The following is a 27,251-nucleotide window of genomic DNA, read 5'->3' on the forward strand; positions in this document are numbered from 1 at the left end:
TAGAAATTCAATTAATCGTACCTAATAGACGCTTGCAGCACAGAATGAGTTGTTTTTGACCCAATACACCACTTAGCCCCATTCCCAGGCCTTTCCCTTTTAATCTTTGATCAATACTCTGCTGCAATATGGAAGTAATTTTGATCCATTGGATGTCCCATTAGACGAGATGTTATGAAGAGAGGTCCCACCTGCTCCCACAAATGAAATAAAAGATCCTGAAGCACTATTTCCAAAAAGATCATGGGAGTTCCTGAGCGATATTTATCCCTGAACCAGCAAATTTAAAACAACAGATTCTTCGATCGTTTGTCACGTGGCTTTTCACGGGAGCTTGCTGCGTTGAAATTAACAACCACTTTTCCCAACATTCCAGCAGTGACTATATTTCAAAAACTCGTCTGAGGTTTTAAAATGCTTCTGAGGTGGTAAAATGTAATTCTTCTTTCCATTATCATCTTTTCAAAACATTTACCCACTTTCCTTGGAAAAGCAATTGTAAATCAGGTTCGCACAGTTGTTTCCACCAGGACGATCCACGCTCTGATAACTCTCTACATTAAGAATACCTTTCCTAAGCCCTGCTTTTTATTTGGCCTCATATCCAGCTACACTTTTTGTAGCAACCGCCATTGATACTATTCATTTAATATAGAAAAACAGATCCAAACATGCTTCACAGCGGTGCAAAGTAAAAGAGAGACACCGAGCCAAAGGAGTAACTAAAAGCTTCCTTCAAGAACTGGACTGCAGGGAGGGTTTTGAGGCTGTAGGCAGAGTTAGAGAGTGAGGAGTTGAAGGAGCAAATTTCAGAGTATGGGTCACAGGCCAATGATGGGGTGAAGAGCTACACATGATGCTTGTGTCATTTGGAATTTGACAAGGTGGCTTACAGGTGTGATGGAGTTTACAGATGTGAGACAGAGGGAGGATTTAAATTTGAGAATTTAAATTTGACCCGTTTGTGGGACCGAAAGCCAGTGTAGGTCAGTGAGGACAGGGGTAATAGATGAGTGAAACTCGGTACTGTTTAAAAGGTCCAGCTGATTTAAACTCTCCCAAGAGTGGATTTGACTCTATGGAGGTTTTAGAATGAAAAACCGGCTAGAACAGCATTAGAATGTCGAATTTCAAGGTGACAAAGTGATGACTGTGGTTTTGGACACTGAGATTGCAAACATTCTGCGTCAGTTTGAGAATTTCAATCTCAACCAGATTGGGGCCAAGAAGAGTAGCTGGGTCGTCAACAGTTGGGTTCAAGGAAGCAAAAAGGTGAACCACACAGAGGAGGTGAGCTCAGAGAGTGTGCGAAGGAAGATGGGAAATAAACTGGAGAGCTGGAGAAAGATAGGTTCATGGTTGAAGCTTCAAGGAGAGTGTGAACAAATTTGGGTTGGTGGATAAGGGGAATGGTCAGAGAAAGTAGCAAATTCGGCTAAATGGATAAACTGAACCGTAAATGAAAAATAATTCTGCGTCCTTGCTGCTGAAGCTGAGGATTTAAGGACTAGTGAACGGACATAGTGGGACATAGTTGATAGTGGGAACTCATTGACCTCAGAGCATGAACTCTCTGAATTCAACAACTCAGAAGTAACTTGCTGAAGGGGACATAATTTTAAATGAATGTGGGTAAAATTCTGGCCATTATAAAAGATGCACTGGGAAATAGTGATCACAATAAAATTGAATTTACCTTGTTTGAAATCGACATACTCCAAGCACAAACAAAAATCCACACTCCCACTTATTTTATTTCTTTTCATTCATCCATTTTTATCACTTTTTATTCTTATCTGTATTTTCCACTTCTGAAATCTCACTCTCCATCTCGTCTCCAACACCCCCCACCCCTCCAGGGCCATTCCTCAGGTACTTCCCCCAACAATCTGTACCTTTGTTCTGCCATTCACACATTCTGATCACTTCATGGATGCTTTTAACAGCTTTCTCAGCCTTTATCACCACCATTTATATTCCCTTTGCCCAATTACAGCACCTCCCGCCCCATCCTCATAGCATACATTTTGTCCAATTTACCTTCTCTTCAGCTCTGACAAAGAGTCATCCAGACTCGAAATGTTTGCCGAAATTTTACTGGCACGCTCGCCCGAGAATCAGAGTAGGCGAGGCTCACAGAACGGCATTCTTCATTGGCCTTGGGCAATCTTACGAGCCTCAGGCGGGCGAGGTGGTAAGATTCTAGCAGTTGGCTCTATTCTCTCTCCACAGATGCTGTCAGACCTGCTGAGTTTCTCCAGCATTTTATGTTTTAGCTCTGACTTGATGGGTTGCAGTCTGAGCTTCAGACATAGGGAGAGGGCTTGCTACCTGGACATTCCAGGAGGCAGTCATAACCCTTCAGCAAGCTACTTCTGATTTAGTCTGTGACAAGGAACAGAGGGCGTGCCTGAATGAGGGAGGCTTGGGGACCAGAAGGTGGCAATTGAGTATCTTCAAACCGTACTACTATCCAACAGGATTTGATGTCCTTGCAGCTTATGTGGACGAGAACAGGGACTGCAGCGTTAATGAGCAGACTGTCCTCATCACTGCAGGAGCCATTTTCAAGTGCGGGGGGTTGGGGGAAGAGTAGAAAGGAATGGAGTTGTGGAAGGGGACAGAATTTTGTGTGTGTTTGGGTAAAATTCTGGCCATTGTAAAAGGTGGGAAATAGTGATCATAATAAAATTGAATCTACATTGTGCTTAGAGTATATCAGTTGCAAACAAACTAAAATTTTAAACCTAAGCAAAACCATTCACATAGATATGAGAGGAAAGTTGGCTCTAGATAATTGGGAAAGTAGACTTAAAAATATGGCAGTAAATAAACAGTTGGAAATATTTAAAGAAACATATGTATTCCATTGAAAAAAAAAGCCCAGATGAGAAATATCTACCTATGACTTACTAAAAAGGTTAAATGGTATTAGATTAAGAGGCTTATAATGTCACAATGAACAGTAGCAAGTCTGAGGATTAAGAGTGTTTTAGAAACAAGCAAAGGGCCACCAAAAAGTTAATAAAAAGGGAAAAAATTGAATGAGAGTAAACGGGACAAGAATATTAAAGCAGACTGCAAGAGCTTTTACGAGTATATAAAAAAGGAAGAGCAGCTAAAGTAAACTTAGCCCCTTAAGAGAGACAATGTAAATTATCATGAAGAAATGGCAGAAACATCGTACAAATATTTTCATAGTGAAGACACAAGTTACATACCAGAGATTGAGGGTAACCCAATTCCAAAAGGTGTAAAGAAAATAAGGTAATCAATGTTTGTGGATAAAAAGTACTGGAGAAAGTTGAGGGACTAGAATATAGCATACCCCAGGACTAGATGGCCTATGGTTCTAAAGGAGATCTAGTGGATGAGCTAATTATTATTTTACAGAATTCCCTATATTCTGAAATGCTCCAGCAGATTGCAAGTTAGCAAATGCAACACCACTATTCAAGAAAGGATTGAGAGAGAAAGCAGGAAACTGCAGGCTCGTTAACCTGACATCAGGGAAAGTTGTGAATCTACTTTTGTAGAATTTAACTTTAAGGAAGTCTTACCAACTCACTTATAAAAGCATATTATAACATAGAGCAAGTCAACTTAGTTTTACAAAAGGGAAAACATGTTTGACACGTTTATAGAAACATTTCTGAGGATGCAACTAGTCGGGAAGATCAGGGGGAACCAGTAGATGTAACGTAATTGGATTTCCAAAAGGCATTCAGGTTATATACAAAAGGTTAGTACACAAGGTGAGGGCTTATGGATTTGGTGATTATTTTAGCATGGATGGAGGATTGGCTAACAGATAAGATGCAGAGAATCGGGTTGGTAGGCTGTCATTAGTGAAGTGCCGCATGGATCAGTGCAGGGCTTCTGGTATTCATTACCTATATCCAGAACTGAATAATGCATCGAGGTTTGCTGACAATACAAAGCTAGGTGGAGTTGTGAGGAGGACACAGAGGCTACAATAGATTTGGGCCAGTTAAATGGGTGGGAAATAAGGTGGCAGATGGAGTAAAATGTGGGCAAGGGTGAAGTTACTCACTTTGGTCATAAGAACAGAAAAGCAGATTTTTTTTTGAAAATTGCAAATGTCCATGTTTGGAAAGACTTGCGTGTACTCCATATTCAAGGAAGAATGCACTTGCATTTGAGGCAGTACAACAAAAGTTCACTGGCTTGGTCCCAAGGATGAGAGGGTTGTCCGATGAGATGAGAGGCTAAGCAAATTGGGTCTATGTTCTCCTCCATTTCAAAAAATGAGAGATGATCCCATTGAAACATTCAATATTATGAATTGGCTTGACAAGGGAGGCAGTGACAGGGAAATTTAGGACTGTGACGAGGAGGAATTTCTTCACTCAGAGTTGTGAATCTTTCAAATTCTCTATCCCAGAGAGTTGTGATGTGCAATCATTGAATATATTTAAGGCTGAGATATCCCAGGTTTTTTTGCCTCTCAGAGAATCAAAGGATTTAACAAAGGGGCGTAATAGTGAAATGAGAATATTGAAAGGTGGAGCAGGCGGTGTGGTGTTCAGCTGCTATTTCTTATATTTTTACAGTCGTGTTAGATTAGTGGGTAGCATCCTTACCTCTGAATCTTAAGGTCATGGGTTCAAGCCCCACTCCAGAGATTTCAGTACAAGCCTGATATTTTGTGCAGTCCAAGAGTGCTGAACTGCCAGAGGTGACATATTAACCCAAGGCCCCATTTATCCTATTAGGTAAATACAAAACATCCCACAACACATTTCGAAGAGGAGCGGGGGAGTTCTTCTCATTATCCTGGCTAATATTTATCCCTCAACCATGTTTGGTCATCATTACGCTGTGCGTAAACTGGCTGCAGCTTTTCCTCAATTACAGCAACGGCTGCAGTCCCAAAATTCCAAGTTGGGTTGTGGGTTGTAAAGTACTTTGGATGCTGTGTCAGGAAGACTGCTATATCAATGAAAACTCGTTCTCTCCTTTCTCAGCTAGCAAAGATTTCCTCAAAATGCACAGGACACAAAGCAAGGCGCAACAAAGGTGAATCGGGAGCAGGAGTGTGTGCTTACTCCATGATTCCCCACAGGAGGACATGCCCCTGTCTACATCAGTGAGGAGGAAGTGGAAATGGTTGAGACCTTCAGGTTTCTAGGTGTCCAGATCGCCAACAACCTGTCCTGGTCCCTCCACACCGACGTGTTAAGTTAAGAAAGCCCACCAATGCCTCTACTTTCTCAAGAGGGTAAGGAAATTTTGCATGTCTGCTACGACTCTCACCAACCTTTAGAGATGCACCATAGAAAGCATTCTTTCTGGTTGAATCTCAGCTTGATATACCACAAAAAACTACAAAGGGTTGTGAACAAAGCTCAGTCCATCATTCAAACCAGCCTCCCATCCATTGTCTCTGTCAACACATCCCGTTGCCTCGGAAAAGCAGTCAGTATAATCAAGGACCTCACGTACCCCAGACATTCTCTATTCCACCTTCTTTCGTTGGAAAAAAAAAGTCTGAGGTCACGTACCAACTCAAGAACAGCTTCTTCCCTGCTGCTGTCAGACTTTTGAATGGACCTACCTTGCATTAAATTGATCTTAATCTACACCCCTATCTATGACTGTAATACTGCATTCTACACTCTCTCCATTTCTTCTCTATGAACGGTATGCTTTGTCTGTATAGTGCGCAAGAAACAATACTTTTCACTGTATACCAAGACATGTGACAATAATAAATCAAATCGAAATTAAATCAAATCAAAGCTGCACTCTCCTGCCTGCCTCTTACCTGAAGCAGCTCCAGAGGCTCTGTGAAACTCAGCTGCAGCCGCACATCCAGGATGGCTTCCTCCATCGTGGAGGTTTCTTTTTGGATCTTTGCCAGGTTTTCCTTCAAGGGCTCAATGGTCCGGCACACTTCCTGCTCAATCTTCGACTCTAGTTCCTGCTTCTTCGCATCTAGAAATTGATAGATGGTGTCCAGATCGGCCTCAACCCGTTCCTTCAGCTGTGTGCCTTGTTCCTGGGTGAAAATGACCCAGCAGATGTGTTCAGTCTCACCTTCCCTTCTCTTTCACATCCCCCACAACACTGCAAGACATGACCTGAATCATAGTGCTAAGAGTGCTGACATCCCTGTGGTAGCCTGCACAAGTAACCTGAGGCAGTCAACATTGGACCCCTGAGGACACCATTGTATGTACCTTATACAAGATGCACTATGGCATGTCAAGCTTCCTTCGACAGCAGCCTCCAAAGCTTTTGACTCCTACCACCTGGAAGGACAAGGGCAGCAGACGCATTGGAATACCACCACCTGCAAGTTACCCTCCGAGTCACACGACTTGTAACTATATCGCCATTCCTTCACCACTGCTACATCTAAAACCTGACATTCCACTTTCTAACAGCACTGAGGGTACAAACAACTGGTGGACTGGAGTGGTTCAAGGAGATAACTTACCACCTTCTCAGGGGCAATCGGGGATGGCCAACAAATGCTGGCTGTGCCACTGACCCACACATCCCAAGAGAATTTTTAAAAACATCTTCCGAAGGACCCACTGAGGCTCTTGCCACTGCCTTACTAGAAGCAACAATTCACCCTCTTGTGTAAACTTCCCAACCCACGTTCATGGACATCCCATTCATCTCCCATTCTACCAAGCACATAAATAGGGCCATTTCTGATCACTTCTTTGCATCACTCTCCATTGGCATCCCTCTTCCCTGTCCCATTCCGGCTCTGATGTGGAGATGCCGGCGTTGGACTGGGATAAGCACAGTAAGAAGTCTCACAATACCAGGTTAAAGTCCAACAGGTTTATTTGGTAGCATAAGCTTTCACCTCTTTAACCTGTGCTTAACCCTCTCTCCACTCACATTGCTGGTACCTTAAAGACTTGATTACCTGTAAAGACTCGCATTCCAACCATTATCTTGTAAATTGAGTTTGTGTCTATATATGGCCTGTTTGTGAAGACAACTCCTCACTCACCTGAAGAAGGAGCGACATTCCGAAAGCTTGTTCTATCAAATAAACCTGTTGGACTTTAACCTGGTGTTGAGAGACCTTTTACCATTCTTGGCTCCCCAGTCTTCACAACTGGGGAAACAAACCCTCTGCCCATTTACCTCCAACTGCATTTTCCAAATCTCACCACAATATTTCTGCAGCTGCTGCTTTGTTCAGCCAAATTCTTACTTCCACCTTTGGTGCTAAGACTGCACTGAAACAATCACCGGTGCCAGACTGACTGAGACAATCACCGGTACCACAGACTGACTGAGGCAATCACTCTCGCTGTCACTCCAGTTGTTCCTCCTGCTCAGTTCTTATCTCTGTTCACTTGAGTCCAACATACACAGACTCTGAACAGATATGATGGATCATTGGTTTAGCCATTCACCGCGACATCTGCTTGGACCAATTCAAACTTTATCGGGTCCTGCTCTTGTTTGCTAAAACTAGGCACTATTCCAGCATCGTCTATGAATGCGAAGATAAGCCCCAGGTTCTTTGCCCTCCTGCACACTGTCTTCTTAAATCTCCCTCATCCCCGTCTCCTCTACCCCACCCCCACCAACCTCCCCCGTGCCAACAATGAGGGATACGGGCTCATGAATTTCTTTTTCGCTAAAATTGATTCCATCCAACCAACTGACTCAGTCACTTCCCTTCTTTTTCTAAGCTCACTGGACCAATCCTCCTCAAGAACCGACCCACCCTAATTCTCATCTACACGCTGCCTTTTGGTATTATCTGAAAACACAGTGCCTTTTTTCATGTGTGCTGACAACATCCAGCTATACCTCACTATCGTTGCTCTTCACTCTTCCACTGCGTATCAGACTGGATGAGCAGAAACTACCTCCAGTTAAATATCAGGAAGATCAAAACCATTTGAGTTTAGTCCCTCTCACAAACTCCATCATTTAGACCCAGTGAAGGAACAGCGATGTATTTCCAAGTTAGGATGGTGAGTGGCTTGGAGTGGAATTTTGCAGGTGCTGGTGTTCCCATGCCTCCGCTGCCCTTGTCCTTCTAGATAGTACAGATCGCAGGCTTGAAAGGTGCCTGTACCAAGTCCCATTCACCCATTAACCCAGTGTCACTGACCCACACTGGTTCCAGGTTAAGCAATGTCTCAATTTTAAAATGATATTCATGGTTTCAAATCCCTCAAAGGCCATGACCCTCTCTATCTCTAATCTCCTCCAGCCCCACAACCCTCCAAGATATCTGGGTTCATCTAATTTTAGCTCTTCCCTCCCTGTCTTTCTTTCTGAGACTTCCCATAAAACTTTCTCCTTTGACCAAGCTTTTGGTCTTCTGCCCTAATATCTCCTGATGTGGCTTAGTGCCAAATCTTACTTTAAAATGCGACTGTGAAGCATTCTTTCATAAAATACACATTATAAATTTATATTGTTGTTTTGTGTACGATGGTCTGGCTCTGATTTTAAATTTCCGTCCCTTTGCCCTGACTACCCCCACCAGTACAAACAATTTCTCCCTGTATGTCATCTTTTTCGAAATCCGAAATACTTCAATCAATCAAGTCTCAACCTTCTATATTCCCGGGAATACAAGCTTAGTTTATGTAATCTAAAGTTTTAAAAGTTTATTTATTAGTGTCACAAGTAGGCTTACATTAATACTGCAATGACGTTACTGTGAAAATCCCCGAGTCGCCACACTCTGGCGCTTATTCAAGTACACCGAGGGAGAATTTAGCATGGCCAATGCACCTAACCAGCACGTCTTTCGGACTGTGGGAGGAAACTGGAGCACCCAGAGGAGATCCACGCAGACACGGGGAGAAGGTGCAGATTCCCAAGCTGGGAATCGAACCCGGGTCCCTGGCGCTGTGAGGCAGCAGTGCTAGCCACTGAGCCACTTAAACCTTTTGAACCTGAGTGACATTCCGGTGAATCTACACTGTATTCCTTTTAAAGTTAATCTATCATTCTAAATGTACATCCTACTATAGATGTGGTCTGGGTTTTGTATAGCTGGAGCAAAACATCTTCCCCTTTATATTCCAGTTCTCCAGATATAAAGGCTAACACGCCATTCATTTTTTTTGTTGTACTTGACCACTACATTTTAATGATCTGTGTACATAGATTCCTAAATCATTTTGACCTCCACGGTTCCTAATCTTTCAGCATTTAAATAACACTCGGACTTGTCCATTTTTGCTCTGAAGCTTCTCGCTCTACTTATCAAGTTCTGTATTTTACCTTGTCTGAGTACCTTTAAAAATTTGTGCATGTTCAGAGAATCTTGTGTATTAGATAGTTGCTGGGCTTTTCCATTCAGCATACAGTAATTAAAGTTATTATTGTACTGCGACATTCCTATTGGCTCCAAAACTTCTGCTCAAAGCATCTTCTACCTAGCAAGCTAAAGGATTAGCCTTGCTGCCTCACAGCACCAGGGATCTGGGTTCAATCCTGGCTTGGGTCACTGTCTGTTTGGAGTTTGCACATTCTTCCCTTGTTTGCATGGGTTTCTTCCGGCTGCTCCAGTTTTCTCCCACAGTCTGAAATACATGCTGGTTAGGTGCATTGACCATACTAAATTCTCCCTCAGTGTACCCGAACAGGCGCCAGAGTGTGGCAACTTAGGGATTTTCACAGCAACTTCTTTGCAGTGTTAATGTAAGACTACTTGTGACACTAATAAATAAACTTTAAAGATGTGCAGGTAGGTTGATTGACCATGCTAAATTGACCCTAAATGCAAGGGGAATAACAGGGTAAATACATGGGGTAAATACAGAGATAGGGCCTGGGTGGGATTGTTGTCGGTGCAGGCTCGATGGACTGAATGGTCTCCTTCTGCACTGTAGGGGTTCTATGACGAGGCCCAACCACAGGCAAGGATATGACACTCACCTTTATTACACAAATCTTTGCCTCTTCCTGGTTTTGGCTTTGGCAGGCCTGCTCCTTCTGCGACTCAAGGAAGCCAATGGCTTGTTCCAATTTTTCCTGCAGGAGAAACCACGAGCTTTGTAAGGATAGGCATGTGTAGATTGTCAAACAGAACAACAAAAGAAATAGGAGCGGGAGACCACCATGCTGCCCTTCTAGCCTGCTTCACTGTGTTTTATTCATTCATTTGTGGGACATAAGCGTCGCTGGTTGGCCAGCATTTATTACCCATCCCTAGTTGTCCTTGAGAAGGCAATGCTGAGCCGTTCAATCTGATTCTGGCTGATCTTTGGCTTCAACTCCACGTCTATCAACAGATACAGGATTCTGGAGAAAGAATATGCTGTGGAATTCAGAAGAGGTGATCTCTTTGAAACATTCAAGCTTGACAGGACAGGCACTGAGATGCTATTTCCCCTGGCTGAGGAAACTAGTCACGATGTGGAGATACCGGCGTAAGCACAGTAAGAAGTCCCACAACACCAGGTTAAAGTCCAACAGGTTTATTTGGTAGCAAATACCGTAAGCTTTCGGAGCACAGCTCCTTCGTCAGATGGAGTGGATATCTGTTCTCAAACAGTGCAAACAGACACAGAAATCAAATTACAGAATACTGATTAGAATGCAAATCTCTACAGCCAGCCAGGTCTTAAATGTACAGACAATGTGGGTGGAGGGAGCATTCAACACAGGTTAAAGAGATGTGTATTGTCTCCAGACAGAACAGCTAGTGAAATTCTGCAAGTCCAGGAGGCAAGCTGTGGGAGTTACTGATAATGTGACATAAATCCAACATCCCGGTTTAGGCCGTCCTCATGTGTGCGGAACTTGGCTATCAGTTTCTGCTCAGCGACTCTGCGCTGTCGTGTGTCGTGAAGGCCGCCTTGGAGAACGCTGACCTGAAGATCCAAGGCTGAATGCCCGTGACTGCCGAAGTGCTCCCCCACAGGAAGAGAACAGTCTTGCCTGGTGATTGTCGAGCGGTGTTCATTCATCTGTTGTCGTAGCGTCTGCATGGTTTCCCCAATGTACCATGACTTGGGACATCCTTTCTTGCAGCGTATCAGGTAGACAACGTTGGCCGAGTTGCAAGAGTAGGTACCATGTACCTGGTAGATGGTGTTCTCACGTGAGATGATGGCATCCGTGTCGATGATCCGGCACGTCTTGCAGAGGTTGCTGTGGCAGGGTTGTGTGGTGTCGTGGTCACTGTTCTCCTGAAGGCTGGGTAGTTTGCTGCGGACAATGGTCTGTTTGAGGTTGCGTGGTTGTTTGAAGGCAAGAAGTGGGGGTGTGGGGATGGCCTTGGCGAGATGTTCGTCTTCATCAATGACATGTTGAAGGCTCCGGAGGAGATGCCGTAGCTTCTCCGCTCCGGGGAAGTACTGGACGACGAAGGGTACTCTGTCCACCGTGTCTGTCTTCTGAGGAGGTCGGTGCGGTTCGTCGTCCAGTACTTCCCCGGAGCGGAGAAGCTACGGCATCTCCTCCGGAGCCTTCAACATGTCATTGATGAAGACGAACATCTCGCCATGGCCATCCCCACACCCCCACTTCTTGCCTTCAAACAACCACGCAACCTCAAACAGACCATTGTCTGCAGCAAACTACCCAGCCTTCAGGAGAACAGTGACCACGACACCACACAACCCTGCCACAGCAACCTCTGCAAGACGTGCCGGATCATCGACACGGATGCCATCATCTCACGTGAGAACACCATCTACCAGGTACACGGTACCTACTCTTGCAACTCGGCCAACATTGTCTACCTGATACGCTGCAAGAAAGGATGTCCCGAGGCATGGTACACTGGGGAAACCATGCAGACGCTACGACAACGGATGAATGAACACCGCTCGACAATCACCAGGCAAGACTGTTCTCTTCCTGTGGAGGAGCACTTCGGCAGTCACGGGCATTCAGCCTTGGATCTTCAGGTAAGCGTTCTCCAAGGCGGCCTTCACGACACACGACAGCGCAGAGTCGCTGAGCAGAAACTGATAGCCAAGTTCCGCACACATGAGGACGGCCTAAACCGGGATGTTGGATTTATGTCACATTATCAGTAACCCCCACAGCTTGCCTCCTGGACTTGCAGAATTTCACTAGCTGTTCTGTCTGGAGACAATACACATCTCTTTAACCTGTGTTGAATGCTCCCTCCACCCACCTGGCTGGCTGTAGAGATTTGCATTCTAATCAGTATTCTGTAATTTGATTTCTGTGTCTGTTTGCACTGTTTGAGAACAGATATCCACTCCTTCTGACGAAGGAGCTGTGCTCCGAAAGCTTATGGTATTTGCTACCAAATAAACCTGTTGGACTTTAACCTGGCGTTGTGAGACTTCTTACTGAGGAAACTAGAACATGAGGCCCAATCTCAGGTTAAATGGATGATCATTTAGGGCTGAGATGATGAGAAATATCTTAACTCAAAGCGTTGTCAGTCTTTGGAATTGTCTAAATCACAGCATTGTGAAAGCTCTAACATTAAGTAGTTCAAAGGCTGACTTGATGAGCCGAATGGCCTCCTTCTGCACTGTAGGCATCCTGTACACGCTTCACCCTCTCCCTGTATCCTACATATCATAAGAACACAAGAACTAGGAGCAGGAGTAGGCCATCTGGCCCCTGGAGCCTGCTCCGCCATTCAATAAGATCATGGCTGATCTTTTCGTGGCCTCAGCTTCATTTACTCACCCACTCACCATAACCCTTAATACCTTTACTGTTCAAAAATGCATCTATCCTTGCCTCAAAATCATTCAATGAGGTAGCCTCAACTGCTTCACTGGGCAGGGAATTCCACAGATTCACAACCCTTTGTGTGAAGAAGTTCCTCCTCAATTCAGTCCTGAATCTGCTCCTCCTTATTTTGAGGCCATCCATGCCCCCTACTTCTAGTTTCACCGCCAGTGGAAACAACGTCTCTGCTTCTATCTTATCTATTCCCTTCATAATCTTATGTTTCCATAAGATCTCCCCTCATTCTTCTGAATTCCAATGAGTATAGCCCCAGTCTACTCAGTCTCTCCTCATAAGCCAACCCTCTCAACTCCGGAATCAACCTAGTGAATCTCCTCTGCACCCCCTCCAGTGCCAGTATATCCTTTCTCAAGAAAAGGAGACCAAAACCGTACACAGTACTCCAGGTGTGGCCTCACCAGCACCTTATACAGCTGCAACATAATCTCGCTGTTTTTAAACTCCATCCCTCTAGCAAAGAAGGATAAAATTCCATTTGCCTTCTTAATTACCTGCTGCACCTGCAAACCAACTCTTTGCGATTCATGCACAAGGACACCCAGGACACAGCAGCATGCTGCAATTTTTTTACTAGTTAAATAATAGTCCACTTTGCTGTTATTCCTACCAAAATGGATACCTCACGTTTATCAACATTGTACTCCATCTGCCAGACCCTCACCCACTCACTTGGACTATTTATATCCCTTTGCAGACTTTCAGCGTCCTCTGCACACTTTGCTCTGTCACTCATCTTAGTGTTATCTGCGAATTTTGACACACTACACTTGGTCCCCAAATCATCTATGCAAATCGTAAACAATTGTGGTCCCAACACTGATTCCGGAGGCACACCACTAGTCACTGATCGCCAACCAGAAAAACACCTATTTACCCCCACTCTTTGCTTTCTGTTAGTTAACCAATCCTCTATCCATGCTAATACATTACCGGTAACACTGTGCACCTTTATCTGATGAAGCAGCCTTTGGTGCGGCATCTTGTCAAATGCCTCTGGAAATCCAGATACAACACATCCACAGGTTCCCCATTGTCCACTGCGCATGTAATGTTCTCAAAGAATTCCACCAAATTAGTCAAACATGACCTGCCCTTCATTAACCCATGCTGCGTCTTACCAATGGGACAATTTATATCCAGGTGTCTCGCTACTTCTTCCTTGATGATAGATTCAAGCATTTTCCCTACTACAGAAGTTAAGCTAACCGGCCTATAGTTACCCACCTTTTGTCTACCTCCTTTTTTAAACAGTGGCGTCACATTTGCTGTTTTCCAATCTGCAGGAACCATGCCGGAGTCCAGTGAATTTTGGTAAATTACCACTAGTTTGCTATTTCCCCGTCATCTCTTTTAGTACCCTGGGATGCATTCCATCAGGGCCAGGAGACTTGTCTACCTTTAGCCCCATTAGCTTGCCCAACACTACCTCTTTCGTGATAATGATAGCTTCTAAGTCCTCACCTGCCATCGCCTTCTTTTGATCAATTTTTGGCATGTTATTTGTGTCTTCCACTGTGAAGACCGACACAAAATGCCTGTTCAATGCCTCAGCCATTTTCTCATTTCCAGTTATTACATCCCCCTTCTCATCCTCTAAAGGACCGATGTTTACTTGAGCCATTCTTTTTCGTTTTATATATTTGTAGAAACTTTTGCTGTTTTTATATTCTGAGCCAGTTTACTCTCATAATCCATCTTCCTTTTCTTTATCGCTTTTTCCCATGGCTTTCTGTTGACCTTTAAAGATTTCCCAATCCTCCAGGTTCCTACTAATCTTTGCCACTTTGTATGCATTTTCTTTCAATTTGATACCCTCCTTTATTTCCTTAGATATCCATGGCTGATTATTTCTTTTTCGACAGTCCTTCCTTATCACTGGTGTATATTTTTGCAGAGCACAGTGAAAGATCACTTTGAAAGTCCTCCACTGTTCCTCAATTGTCCCACCATAAAGATTTTGCTCCCAGTCTACCTTAGCCAACGCCTCCCTCATACCTTTGTATCCCACACCCTCTGTCTCCTGTGTATCTCACACTCCTCACCCTGCATTTCGTATACCTCCGCACCCTCACCCTGTGTACCCTCCACCTGCACCGTGTCCTGTATATCCTCCACACTCTCCCTGTATCCAGCATAGAAACATAGAAAATAGGAGTAGGCCATTCAGCCCTTCGAGCCTGCCCCTTCATTCGTTATTCACGTAGATAACCTTATAATTATCCACCTTACACTGCATCTGCCATGTATATGCCCACTCACTCAGCTTGTCCAAATCATGTTGAACCATCTCTGCGACCTCCTCCCACCCAGGTTTGTCTCATCTGCAAATTTAGAGATATCACATTTAGTTCTCGATCTAAATCATTAATATATACATAATACATAGCTGGGGTCCCACCACTAAACCCTGCAATACCCCACTAGTCACTGCCTGCCATGTGGAAAAAGACCCATTTATTTCTCTTTGTTTTCTGTCAGCCAACCCATTTTCTATCCATCTCAATACACTAGCCCCAATCCCATGTGCTTTAATTGGATATGCTAATGATTTATGTGAGACTTTGTCAAAAGCCTTCTAAAAGTCCAAATACGCGACGTCTACTGGCACCCTCTCCCTGCGTTGTTTATCCCGCATGCTGTGTGTCCTGGATATCTGCAATCCTTTCCCCGTGTTCAGTATAACTCCACCCTCCCAGTGTTCTGTAACCACACCCCCCCACCCTCCCTCCTGTATATCCCACACCCACTCCTTGCCACCTGTATGTCCCAGACCCCTCTCCCTGTATGTCCCAGACCCCTCTCCTTGCATGTCCCAGACCCCCCTCCCTGCTCTCCGTATGTCTCAGATCCCTCTCCTTGCTCCCTGTATGTCCCAGACCCCTCTCCCTGTATGTCCCACACCCCTCTTCTTGTATGTCCCAGACCCATCTCCCTGCTCCCTGTATGTCTCAGGCCCCTCTCCCTGCTCTCTGTATGTTTCAGATCCCTCTCCCTGATCCCTGTCCCAGGCCCCTCGCCCTGCTCCCTATATGTCCCAGGCCCCTCTCCCTGTATGTATCAGATCCCTCTCCCTGATCCCTATATGTCCCAAACTGCTATCCTTGCCCCTATGTCTCCCAGGCCTCTCTTCCTGTATGTCCCAGGCCCCTTTCCCTGCTCCCTGTATGTCTCAGGCCCTCTCCTTGCTCCCTGTATGTCCCAGACCCTTCTCCCTGTCTGTCCCAGACCCCTCTCCCTGATCCCTGTACATCCCAGACCCCTCTCCCTGCTCCCTGTATGTCCCAGACCCCTCTCCCTGATCCCTGTGTGTCCCAGGCCCCTCTCCCTGATCCCTATATATCCCTTGCTCCTATCCCTGCCCCTATGTCTCCCAGGCCTCTCTTCCTGTATGTCCCAGACCCCTCTCTCCCTGCATGTCCCAGACCCCTCTCTCCCTGCTCTCTATATGTTCCTGCATATCCTACAATCCACTCTCTGTCCCCCTGTTCATCCAGCTTCCTGATTCCCCTGTACATTCTTGCCTTGTATATGACAGCAGCCTCCTCGACAGGGATGAAGCTATGGCCTTGGTGCTCTTTGGCGCAGGAGCACACCACACAGATGGCCCCCTGGCAGTCCTGGCAGAAGAGCTTGCGACGCTCCTCGTGCCGTTGACAGTAGAAGGCAGGGTGGCCCTGGTGAGGCTGCAGTTTCAGCTCCCTGACCCCCTCCACGATGTTGGCCAGCATGCGGTTTGGCTTCAGCTTCTTCTCCCGGAACTCCTCCCTGCACTCGGGGCAGGAGTAGAAAGCATTGCCCTGCTCCCAGCTCCTGGAGATACAGAGCCGACAGAAATTGTGTTCACATTCCAGAGCCACCGGCTCCTGGAAGAAATCCAGGCAGATTGAGCAGGTCACTTCACTGAAGAGTCGGTTCACATACTGAGCTGTGGCCATTCTCAAACCGATTTTGGACGGACTTCCTTTCAATTTCAATCTTTTTCAAATATCCACCTGAAAATAATTATATATATATATATTTAAAAAATCAAAATTAACATACATCCACATTACAACAGATTCTTCCAGTCCCCTTCATTTCTAACTAAATTACAGTCAGCCATGGATTACTGCTTTGCACTTTCTCCTCAGCCAGAAGGCTGTGGGGTCAACTCTCACGTTCTAGGGGCTGGAGCCAACACCCTAAGCTGATAGTGCAGTACTCCCTCAGTACTAAACTGCAGCGTCAGTCGTAATAGTTTTCAGAAGCGCAGTTAAACCGCGGTCCCCGCCTGCCTTCTAACATTGGCATGGAAGATCCCTGGCACCATTTTGAAGAAGTCCAGAGGAATTCTCTACCATAACCTGGTCAGTATTTTGTCCCTTGACGAACATTACGTGAAATAAAAAACATTTATCGGGTCATTGCTTTTTGTGGGTTATTTCTGGATGCAAATTACCTGTTTTTTCACAACAGTAAATATGCTTTAAGTTGCACTTCATTCATGGTAAAGCACTTTAGGATATTCTAATGAAATTGACACCAATATGTAAGTGAATGTTTTTCCTAAGCGAAGCCAAAAGCATTGAGAGGTGCCATTGGGTCCATCACATCTTTGCTAAAGCAATCAAAATCTAAACTTGCTGCCTCACACCACCCCTCCCAACCCCACCTCTCCTCCCACAGTAATATTTCTTTCACCGCTTTGGATATTTATATTAATTGTCCTAAGATGCATGGTCTCTGCTTCAACCTCTCTCTCCCTGTGGTAAAGGACTCTATACTCCAACATCTCTCTACATAGATACATTTACTCTATTAATAGTTTTCAATTGACATCCCAACAGAAGAAACAGTCATCCCAGTACCAAAGAAAAGCCAGATAGCGTGCCTTAATGACTATCATTCGGTGGCCCTGACATCCATCATTATGAAGTGCATCAAAAAGTTAGTCATGGCACGAATCAATTCCAGTTTCCCCGATTGCCTGGATCCACTACAGTTCATCTACCACCGCAACAGGTCCACAGCAGACGCCATCTCCCTGGCCCTGCACTCAACCCTGGAACAGCTAGATAACAAAGACACCTACGCCAGACTTCTATTTATCAACTGCAGCTCAGCCTTTAACACCATTATTCCTACGAAACTCAGCTCCAAACTCCGTGGCCTGGGCCTCGGCTCCTCCCTCTGTAACTGGATCCTGAATTTCCTAACTCACAGACCGCAGTCAGTAAGGATAGGCAACAACACCTCCTCCATGATCATCCTCAAAGCTGTGTTCTCAGCCCCTTACTATACTCCTTATACACCTATGACTGTGTGGCCAAATTCCCCTCCAACTTGATTTTCCAGTTTGCTGATGACACCACCGTAGCGGGTCAGATCTCAAACAATGACGAGACGGAGTACGGGAAAGAGATCGAGAATCTGGTGAACTGGTGCAGCGACAATAATCTCTCCCTCAATGTCAACAAAACGAAGGAGATTGTCATCGACTTCAGGAACATGCCCCTGTCTACATCAATGTGAATGAAGTAGAAATGATCGAGAGCTTCAAGTTTTTAGGTGTCCAGATCACCAACAACCTGTCCTGGTCCCTCCATGCCGACGCTATAGTTAAGAAAGCCCACCAATGTCTCTACTTTCTCAGAAGACTAGGAAATTTTGCATGTCCACTACATCTCTCACCAACTTTTATAGATGTACCATAGAAAGCATTCTTTCTGGTTGTATCACAGCTTGGCATGGCTCCTGCTCTATCCAAGACCGCAAGAAACTATGAAGCCCAGTCCATCATTCAAACCAGCCTCCCATCCATTGACTCTGCATACACTTCCCACTGCCTCGGAAAAGCAGCCAGTGTAATTAAGGACCCCACGCACCCCAGACACACTCTCTTCCACCTTCTTCACTCGGGAAAAAAATATAAAAGTCTGAGACACATGCCGATCAACTCAAGAACAGCTTCTTCCCTGCTGCCATCAGACTTTCGAATAGAGTCGTAGAGGTTTACAGCATGGAAACAGGCCCTTCGGCCCAACTTGTCCATGCCATCCATGACCTATCTCGCATTAAGTTGATCTTTCTCTACACGCTAGCTATAACTGTAACACTGCATTCTACACTCTCTCCTTTCCTTCTTTATGTATGATATGTTTTGTCTGTATAGGGCACAAGAAGCAATACTTTTCACTGTATACTAATACAAATGACAATAATAAATCAAATCAGTCTCCTCATTCTCTCTGTTTAAACATTTCATAATTTTAGAAGCCTTCATTCAATCTCATCTCGGCCTTCCCTCCAGTAAAAATAATGCCCCCAGAAGCAAGTAACCCCTCACAGCTACGGTTTCCAACTTGAGGTATTTTAACACACAAGAGTTGTTAAATGTCATCAGCACATATACAACTATATCACCACTTAATTTATTGATATATGTTATTTAAAATCTACTGCACTAAGTGGTGATGGAAGGTTAGCCACCAGAATGAACTGTGAATGGTTTCTCACATTCCTATAGATGCTACCCTTACCTGCATGTGTCGTTTTTTTATTTATTACAGTAAAATGAAATGAGTGACAAATCATTTTTTTTGGTGGGGAAAAGGTGAAATTTAAAAGCAGCCTTCATTTTTTCAATTAGACTGTTACTTTGAGGTTGGACTCTGAAATACAGGAAAACTTGCCTCAGCTCAGTTCTGGAGTTTTGTTGCTGCTGTTTACGTGGTCATTTCACACAATTTCAACAAAAATTATTTATGTATATATATATTTTAAAATTTCTCCTGTCGTTGATTTATCCCCCCCCCCCCCCCCAGTTTTGCAGTAGGTGCTTACAAATCACCAGCTTTCTGCACAGTTTCTGGGCATTAGACACATTTGGAAAAACTTTGGCAGACAAATCACAAGTTTCTGGATTTAAAAGGAGATTTTGAAATGGCCTGGAAGGTGGATTTAAATCAATAGGGCACACAGACACCGACAGACGTGCAGCCATTCTCTGGGCGGCCGCCACCTTCACTGATTCACTGCGCGCCATGTTCCACAGCACTATGTAAACTACAGGGAAAGTTGCTTCACTTTCTCTTCCCATTTTGACCCAATAAACGTTCACGGTATTAATGTACGGCTGCGATCTTAAAACTCACCTTCAGTTCCCTTTGTGCACAAACTCCTTTCATTCACTAACACCGCGTTTACTTTTTATCGTATCTGTGGAAGGTACCAAACCTCCGCCCCCTGATATTGGCGGCGTTTCATGGTGTTGCAGTCCCGCCCCCGGCCACTGACAGCACTGTCCTACCTCCGTCCCTGCTGTCACCAAGAGAGCTGCCCCTTAAAAGAGGCCAAGAGAGCTGCCGACCACCGATTTCTGTGCTGCAGTACCGATTTCAGTCGCCAAAGGAGCCGTGGTGCTGCGATGCCCGCTTCCAGTCACTGAGCGCGCCCTGCATTCCGCCCCTTCCCCCCCTCCCGGCGACTCTGCCAAGAGTGCTGCAATACCACTCCCGGCCACCAAAGACGCTGTAGCACAGATTTCTGACGCCAAGAGCGCTGCTGCGTGTCAGTACCACGTCCTGTCACTAAGGGCGCTGCCGTGCTGCTGTACCGCTCACTGCAGCCAAGGGCGCTGTAGTTGAAGGTACAATACAGATTGATTTGATTTACAGGCAGTCCCTGGGTTACGAACGAGTTCCGTTTTTAAGTCTGTCTGTAAGTCGAATTTGTATGTAAGTCGGAACAGTTACGTACGGTTCACATCTAGCGTCAATTAGTCAAATGTTTGTCTTAGTATATAGTATATATTTTACCTAAAACATTTTAAATATAATAATACAGTAATAATAAATGGAAATGACACAAAACTTGGATTATTTTTATATTTATATGTGTGTTTGTAGATACAGTATAAAAAACATTAAAGTAATTTCTTAAAGTAAACATCAAGGGAGGCTTGAACAGAGCTTTTCTTTTTCTCATTATAAATGGCCTTTTAGCAGCTGAGGCCCTCGGTAACTATCCGGTAAACCTTGGTGAACCTCTCTGCATTAGGATCTTGCTCATCCCTGCTTCAATGAGACGAAAGGCTTCATCTAACTCCTTCATCAGAAACTTCTTGGGTTCTGGGGTTTCTACATCCCGGACTTCTTCCTCAAATGCTATCATCTGCTGCTCCAGCTCCATAAGGTCCTCATTGGTCAGTTCTTCGGCATGGGATTCAAGCAAGTCTAAGACATCGTCTTCATTTATGTCTAACTGCAGTTGATTATTACCAATATCAACCACAGCTTGCCTGCCTTCGGCGATGTCCTCAGCTGTAAACCCCTTAAAACCATGTGCGAATTGGGGGCACAATTTGTTCCACACTCCTTCCAAATAACGGGAAGAGATGCCTTGATGATTCGGCTAAGTGCCCTCAGATTTAGGGAGCGATACACAAGCATAGGCTTAAGCTTGCAATCTCTGGATGCGTTACCACCAAGCAATAACGGTTAACCTATCCTTGAATGCCTTCTGCCCTGGAACAGTTTTTTCCTCTTTTGAAATGTATGTCCTTTCAGGCATTTTTTTCCAAAATAAGCCAGTCTCGTCTACATTAAATATTTGCTCAGGCACATAACCTCCCTCCTCAATAATTTTTTCCAACGTTTCAGGAAACTCTCTCGCTGCACTTACATCGGCACTTGCTGCTTCACCTTGCGCATTAACATTGTGTAAATTTACCCTCCCTCTGAAATGCTTGAACCAACCCCTACTCGCAACAAATTCTTCATCACAAGCATCTTCACTTGCTGCACGTGCAGCTTTTAAATCACTGAAAAGGCTTCAAGCCTTTTCTTGCACTAAGCCAAGGCTAATAGGAATATTACGCTGATTTTGATCCTCTAACCAAATTACCAATAGCCTTTCCATTTCGATAATTAAACCACTGCGTTGCTTAGTGATAATTGTCGCTTTCATCAGGACAGAGCCTTTTACATGCTCCATTACTCTCCGCTTGTCCTTTATAATTGTCCCAATCGTTGACTGACTGTAGCCTAACGCTTTTCCAACGTTTGTTGGCATTTCACATCTCTCTGATTGCTTTATTATTTCCACTTTGTTTCAATCATGACCGTTTTCCTTTTCTTCGATGCATCACCATCACTTGCATCAGATTTACGCTTTGGAGCCATGATTACGAGGGTAAATACGCAAAAGATTTTAAGTCAAAACACAACGCACACAACACCGTTTACGCGATCCCACTTAAAATGGCGATGACAACGTGGCGCTGTTCTCCCTCGGGCCGACGAACCGCTGAAAACACGCAGTGTTTTGAGCGCCGCGCAATGTAGTCTGCCCATTCGTTAGTGCGAACCATTGTATGTAAGTTGATTTTTTTAAATAATAGGCTTTACGGAGGTCGGTACGTAAGTACGGGCGTTCGTAAGTAGGGCGTTCGTAACCTGGGGACTGCCTGTATTATTGTCACATGTATTAGGATACAGTGAAAAGTATTGTTTCTTCAGCGCTCTACAGACAAAGCATACCATCCATAGAGAAAGAAAGGAGAGGGTGCAGAGTATAGTGTTACAATCATAGCTCAGGTCCCGAGAAGGATCAACTTAATATATGGGAGGTCCATTCAAAAGTCTGATGGCAGCAGGGAAGAAGCTGTTCTTGAGCTGGTTGGTATATAACCTCAGACTTTTGTATCTTTTTCCCGATGGAAGAAGGTGGAAGAGAGTATGTCCGAGGTGCATGGGTCTTTGATTATGCTGGCTGCTTTTCTGAGGCAGAGGGAAGTTAAGACAGAGTCAATAGATAGGAGGCTGGTTTGAGTGATGGACTGAAGTGCAACCCTTTGTGGTTTCTTGCAGTCTTGGACAGAGCAGGAACCATACCATGCTGTGATACAACCAGAAAGAATGCTTTCTATTGTGCATCTGTAAAAGTTGGTGAGAGTCGTAGCGGAAATGCAAAATTTCCTTAGTCTCTTGAGAAAGTAGAGGCTTTGATGGGCTTTCTTAACTACAGCATGAGCATGGAGGGACTTGCAGCCAATAAAATCAGCACCAAATGTCAGGATTGTTACATAGAAACCCTACAGTGCAGAAGGAGGCCATTCGGCCCATCGAGTCTGCACCGACCACAATCCCACCCAGGCCCTACCCCCACATATTTACCCGCTAATCCCTCTAACCTACGCATCCCAGGACTCTAAGGGGCAATTTTTTTTAACCTGGCCAATCAACCTAACCCGCACATCTTTGGACTGTGGGAGGAAACCCACGCAGACACGAGGAGAATGTGCAAACTCCACACAGACAGTGACCCGAGCCGGGAGTCGAACCCAGGACCTTGGAGCTGTGAAGCAGCAGTGCTAACCACTGTGCTACCGTGCCGCCAGTGCAGAAGGATACCATTTGGCCGATCATGTCTACACCAGCTCTGCAAATGAGCAACTCACTTAATATTATTCCCACGCCTTTTCTTTCGTGCTGCAGCATTGGTCCTGCCCGCTGAATGCTGCCATGCTGCTGTATGGTTTCCTGTCATGAAAGCATTAAGTAGTAGAGTACCGTTTCTCACCATAAAAATGTTAAATACTGGAGCACTGCTTCCAATCACATTAGTGTCAAATACTTGATTATCGTTTCCTGCCACGAGAGTACTAAATACGGGAGTATCGCTTCCTGCCATATGAGTACTTAGAAATTGTAGTAACGCAGGAAGCCAATTGGAAAGAAATGACATTTATTGTAAGTCATGAAGTAAAACTACAATCCTGTGGTACACATCCATGAGTCCCATCCAGGACCATCGCTCTCCAGATCTGTTCTGGAGTCTGCTTATCAAGGGCTCGGGTAATGAGTTCCAGCTGGGTAGGCCATTGCCTGTTACAATGGGAACTTGTATTCTATGAGTACCACAGGGAGATCAATTAAGGATTCTCCTTAGAAGTCATAGAGGTTTACAGCATGGAAACGGCCCTTCGGCCCAACTTGTCCGTGCCGCCCTTTCTTTTTAAAACCCCGAAGCTAATCCCAATTGCCCACATTTGGCCCATATCCCTCTAAACCCATTTTACCCATGTAACTATCTAAATGCTTTTTAAAAGATAAAATTGTACCCGCCTCTACTACTACCTCTGGCAGCTTGTTCCAGATACGCACCACCCTCTGTGTGAAAGAATTGCCCCTCTGGATACTTTTGTATCTCTCCCCTCTCACCTTAAACCTATGCTCTCTAGTTTTAGACTCCCCTACCTTTGGGAACAGATATTGACTATCTACCTTGTCTATGCTCCTCATTATTTTATAGACCACCCCTCAGCCTCCTACGGTCTAGAGAAAAAAGTCCCAGTCTATTCAGCCTCTCCTTATAACTCAATCCATCAAGTCCCGGTAGCATCCTAGTAAATCTTTTCTGCACTCTTTCTAGTTTAATAATATCCTTTCTATAATAGGGTGACCAGAATTGCACACAGTATTACAAGTGTGGCCTTACCAATGTCTTGTACAACTTTAACAAGACGTCCCAACTCCTGTATTCAATGTTCTGACTGATGAAACCAAGCATGTCGAATGCCTTCTTCACCACTCTGTCCACCTGTGACTCCACTTTCAAGAAGCTAGATCTCTTTGTTCTGTAACTCTCCCCAATGCCCTACCATTAACTCTGTAAGTCCTGCCCTTGTTCAATCTACCAAAATTCATCACCTCGCATTTGTCTAAATTAAACTCCGTCTGCCATTCGTCAGCCCACTGGCCCAATTGATCAAGATCCCGTTGCAATTGGAGATCACTTTCTTCACTGTCCACTATGCCACCAATCTTGGTGTCACCTGCAAACTTACTAACCATGGCCCCTATATTCTCATCCAAATCATTAATATAAATGACACATAACAGTGGGCCAGCACTGATCCCTGAGGCACACCGCTGGTCACAGGCCTCCAGTTTGAAAAAAACTCTCTACAACCACCCTCTGGCTTCTGTCAAGCAGTCAGTTTTGTATCCATTTAGATACCTCACCCTGGATCCCGTGAGATTTAACTTTATGCAACAACCTACCATGTGGTACCATGCCAAAGGCCTTGCTAAAGTCCATGGAGACAACATCAACTGCACTGCCCTCATCTACCTTCTTGGTTACCCCTTCAAAATACTCAATTAAATTTGTGAGACATGATTTTCCACTCACAAAGCCATGCTGACTGTCCCTAATCAGTCCTTGCATCTCTAAATGCCTGTGGATCCTGTCTCTCAAATACCTTCCAACAATTTACCCACCACAGACGTGAGGCTCACTGCCCTGTTTCCCAGGTTTTTCCCTGCAGCGCTTTTTAAACAAAGACACAACATTTGCCACTCTCCAATCTTCTGTCCTGGAGATTCAAATCCTGGAGATTATCATACCACTGGAGTACTGCTTCCTGCCATAAGTGTGCTAAGTACAGGAGTACTGTTTCCTGCCACAAGAGTGTCAAAAACTTGTTTACCGCTTCCCGTCACGCGAGTGCTAAGTACTGGAATGCCGCTTCCCCTCATGAGGGTGCTAAGTACTGGAGTGCCGCTTCCCGTCACGCGAGTGCTAAGTACTGGAGTACTTCTTCTCTTCATTAGAATGCTAAGCACTGGAGTACCACTTCCACTTACAAGATGAAGGCATGTAAAATCACCGGCTCCAACACACCTCTCCCTGATGAGCTCAATGTATTCTACGTCCGTTTTGAGCAAGAGGTGAGCGAGAGCAAGCCCTCAACCCTGGAAGCCCTGGATGAACCTGTTTCTGGGGTCACCATTGCAGATGTCAGAGCAGCTTTCTTGAAGGTCAACCCATTGAAAGCAACTGGCCCGGATGGGGTACCCGGACGTGCACTCAGATCCTACGCAGATCAGCTGGCGGAGGTATTCACAGACATCTTCAACCTCTCTTTACAACAATCCGAGATCCCTAACTGCTTCAAAAAGATGACCATCATCCTGGTACCTAAGAAAAACCAAGCAGCGTGCCTTAATGACTGTCGGCTGGTGGCTCTGACATCCATCATTATGAAGTGCTTCGAAAGGTTAGTCATGGCACGAATCAATTCCAGCCTCCCGGACTACCTGGATCCAATACAGTTTGCCGACTGCCGCAACAGGTCCACAGTAGACGCCATTTCCCTGGCCCTGCACTCAACCCTGGGACACTTAGATAACAAGGACACCTATGTCAGACTCCTATTTATTGACTACAGCTCAGCCTTCAACACTATTTTTCCCATGAAACTCAGCTCCAAACTCCATGGTCTGGGCCTTGATACCTCCCTCTGCGACTGGATCACAGATCACAATCAGTAAGGAAAGGCAACAACACCTCCTCCACAATCATCCTCAACATCGGTGCCCCACCAGGCTGTGTTCTCAGCCCCCTACTCTTCTCCTTATACATCAATGACTGTGCGGCCAAATTCCCCTCCAATTCGATTTTCAAGTTTGCTGACAACACCACCGTAGTGGGTTGGATCTCAAACAATGATGAGACAGAGTACAGGAATGAGATAGCGAATCTGGTGAACTGGTGCACCAACAATAATCTCTCCCTCAATGTCAACAAAATGAAGGAGATTGTCATCGACTTCAGGAAGCGTAAAGGAGAACATGCCCCTGTCTACATCAATGGAAATGAAATAGAAAGGGCTGAGAGCTTCAAGTTTTTAGGTGTCCAGATCACCAACAACCTGTCCTAGTCCACCCATGCTGACACTACAGTTAAGAAAGCCCACCAATGCCTCTACTTTCTCAGAAGACTAAGGAAATTTGGCATGTCAGCTACAACTCTCACCAACGTTTACAGATGCACCATAGAAAGCATTCTTTCTGGTTGTATCACAACATGGTATGGCTCCTGCTCTGCCCAAGACCGCAAGGAACTACAAAAGGTTTTGAACATAGCCCGATCCATCACGCAAACCAGCCTCCTACCCATTGATTCTGTCTACACTTCCCGCTGCCTCGGCAAAGCAGCCAGCATAATTAAGGACCCCACCCACCCCGGACATTCTCTCTTCCACCTTTTTCCTTCGGGAGAAAGATACAAAAGTCTGTGGTCACGTACCAACCGACTCAAGGACAGCTTCTTCCCTGCTGCTATCAGACTTTTGAATGGACCTACCTCGCATTAAGTTGATCTTTCTCTACACTCTAGCTATGACTGTAACACTACATTCTGCAGTCTCTCGTTTCCTTCTCTATGAACGGTATGTTTTTTCTGCATAGCGCACAAGAAACAATACTTTTCACTGTATGTCAATACATGTGACAATAATAAATCAAATCAAGTCAAAATCAAAATCCTGTCACGAGAGTGCTTATTCCTGGAGTACCACTTCCCGTCACAAGAGTGCTCAGTGCTGCAGTGTAGCTTACTGCTGCAAAGGATGCTGTAATACTGCAGTACTGCTCTTTGCTATCAAGAGTGCTTTCAATGCTGTAGTTCTGCTTACTAATACCAAGGATCTTGCCATACTACACTACCAACATCTGCTGCCAATGATCTTGCCCTGCTGCAGTACCGCTCCCTGC

General features: G+C 45.0%; 1 protein-coding gene and 1 long non-coding RNA gene across 2 annotated transcripts in view; one reads left to right on the forward strand and one right to left on the reverse strand.

Moving 5' to 3' along the window:
- Window positions 1-19,976, reverse strand: part of LOC144496862 (zinc-binding protein A33-like) — a 28,033-nt gene extending 8,057 nt beyond the window's left edge. Inside the window, exons 1-4 of the mRNA XM_078217432.1 lie at window positions 19,845-19,976; window positions 16,233-16,703; window positions 9,904-9,999; window positions 5,789-6,022 (exon numbers count right to left, since the gene is read on the reverse strand). Coding sequence (XP_078073558.1) covers window positions 5,789-6,022; window positions 9,904-9,999; window positions 16,233-16,646 — 744 coding nt within the window. The 5' untranslated portion in view covers window positions 16,647-16,703; window positions 19,845-19,976. The remainder of the gene's footprint in view (window positions 1-5,788; window positions 6,023-9,903; window positions 10,000-16,232; window positions 16,704-19,844) is intronic.
- The window catches only part of LOC144496867 (uncharacterized), an 825,626-nt gene that overhangs the window by 754,431 nt on the left and 43,944 nt on the right, over window positions 1-27,251 (forward strand). The gene's annotated exons all lie outside the window — the stretch shown is intronic.

Source organism: Mustelus asterias, chromosome 8, assembly GCF_964213995.1.
Source record: "Mustelus asterias chromosome 8, sMusAst1.hap1.1, whole genome shotgun sequence".
Lineage (NCBI taxonomy): Eukaryota > Metazoa > Chordata > Chondrichthyes > Carcharhiniformes > Triakidae > Mustelus > Mustelus asterias.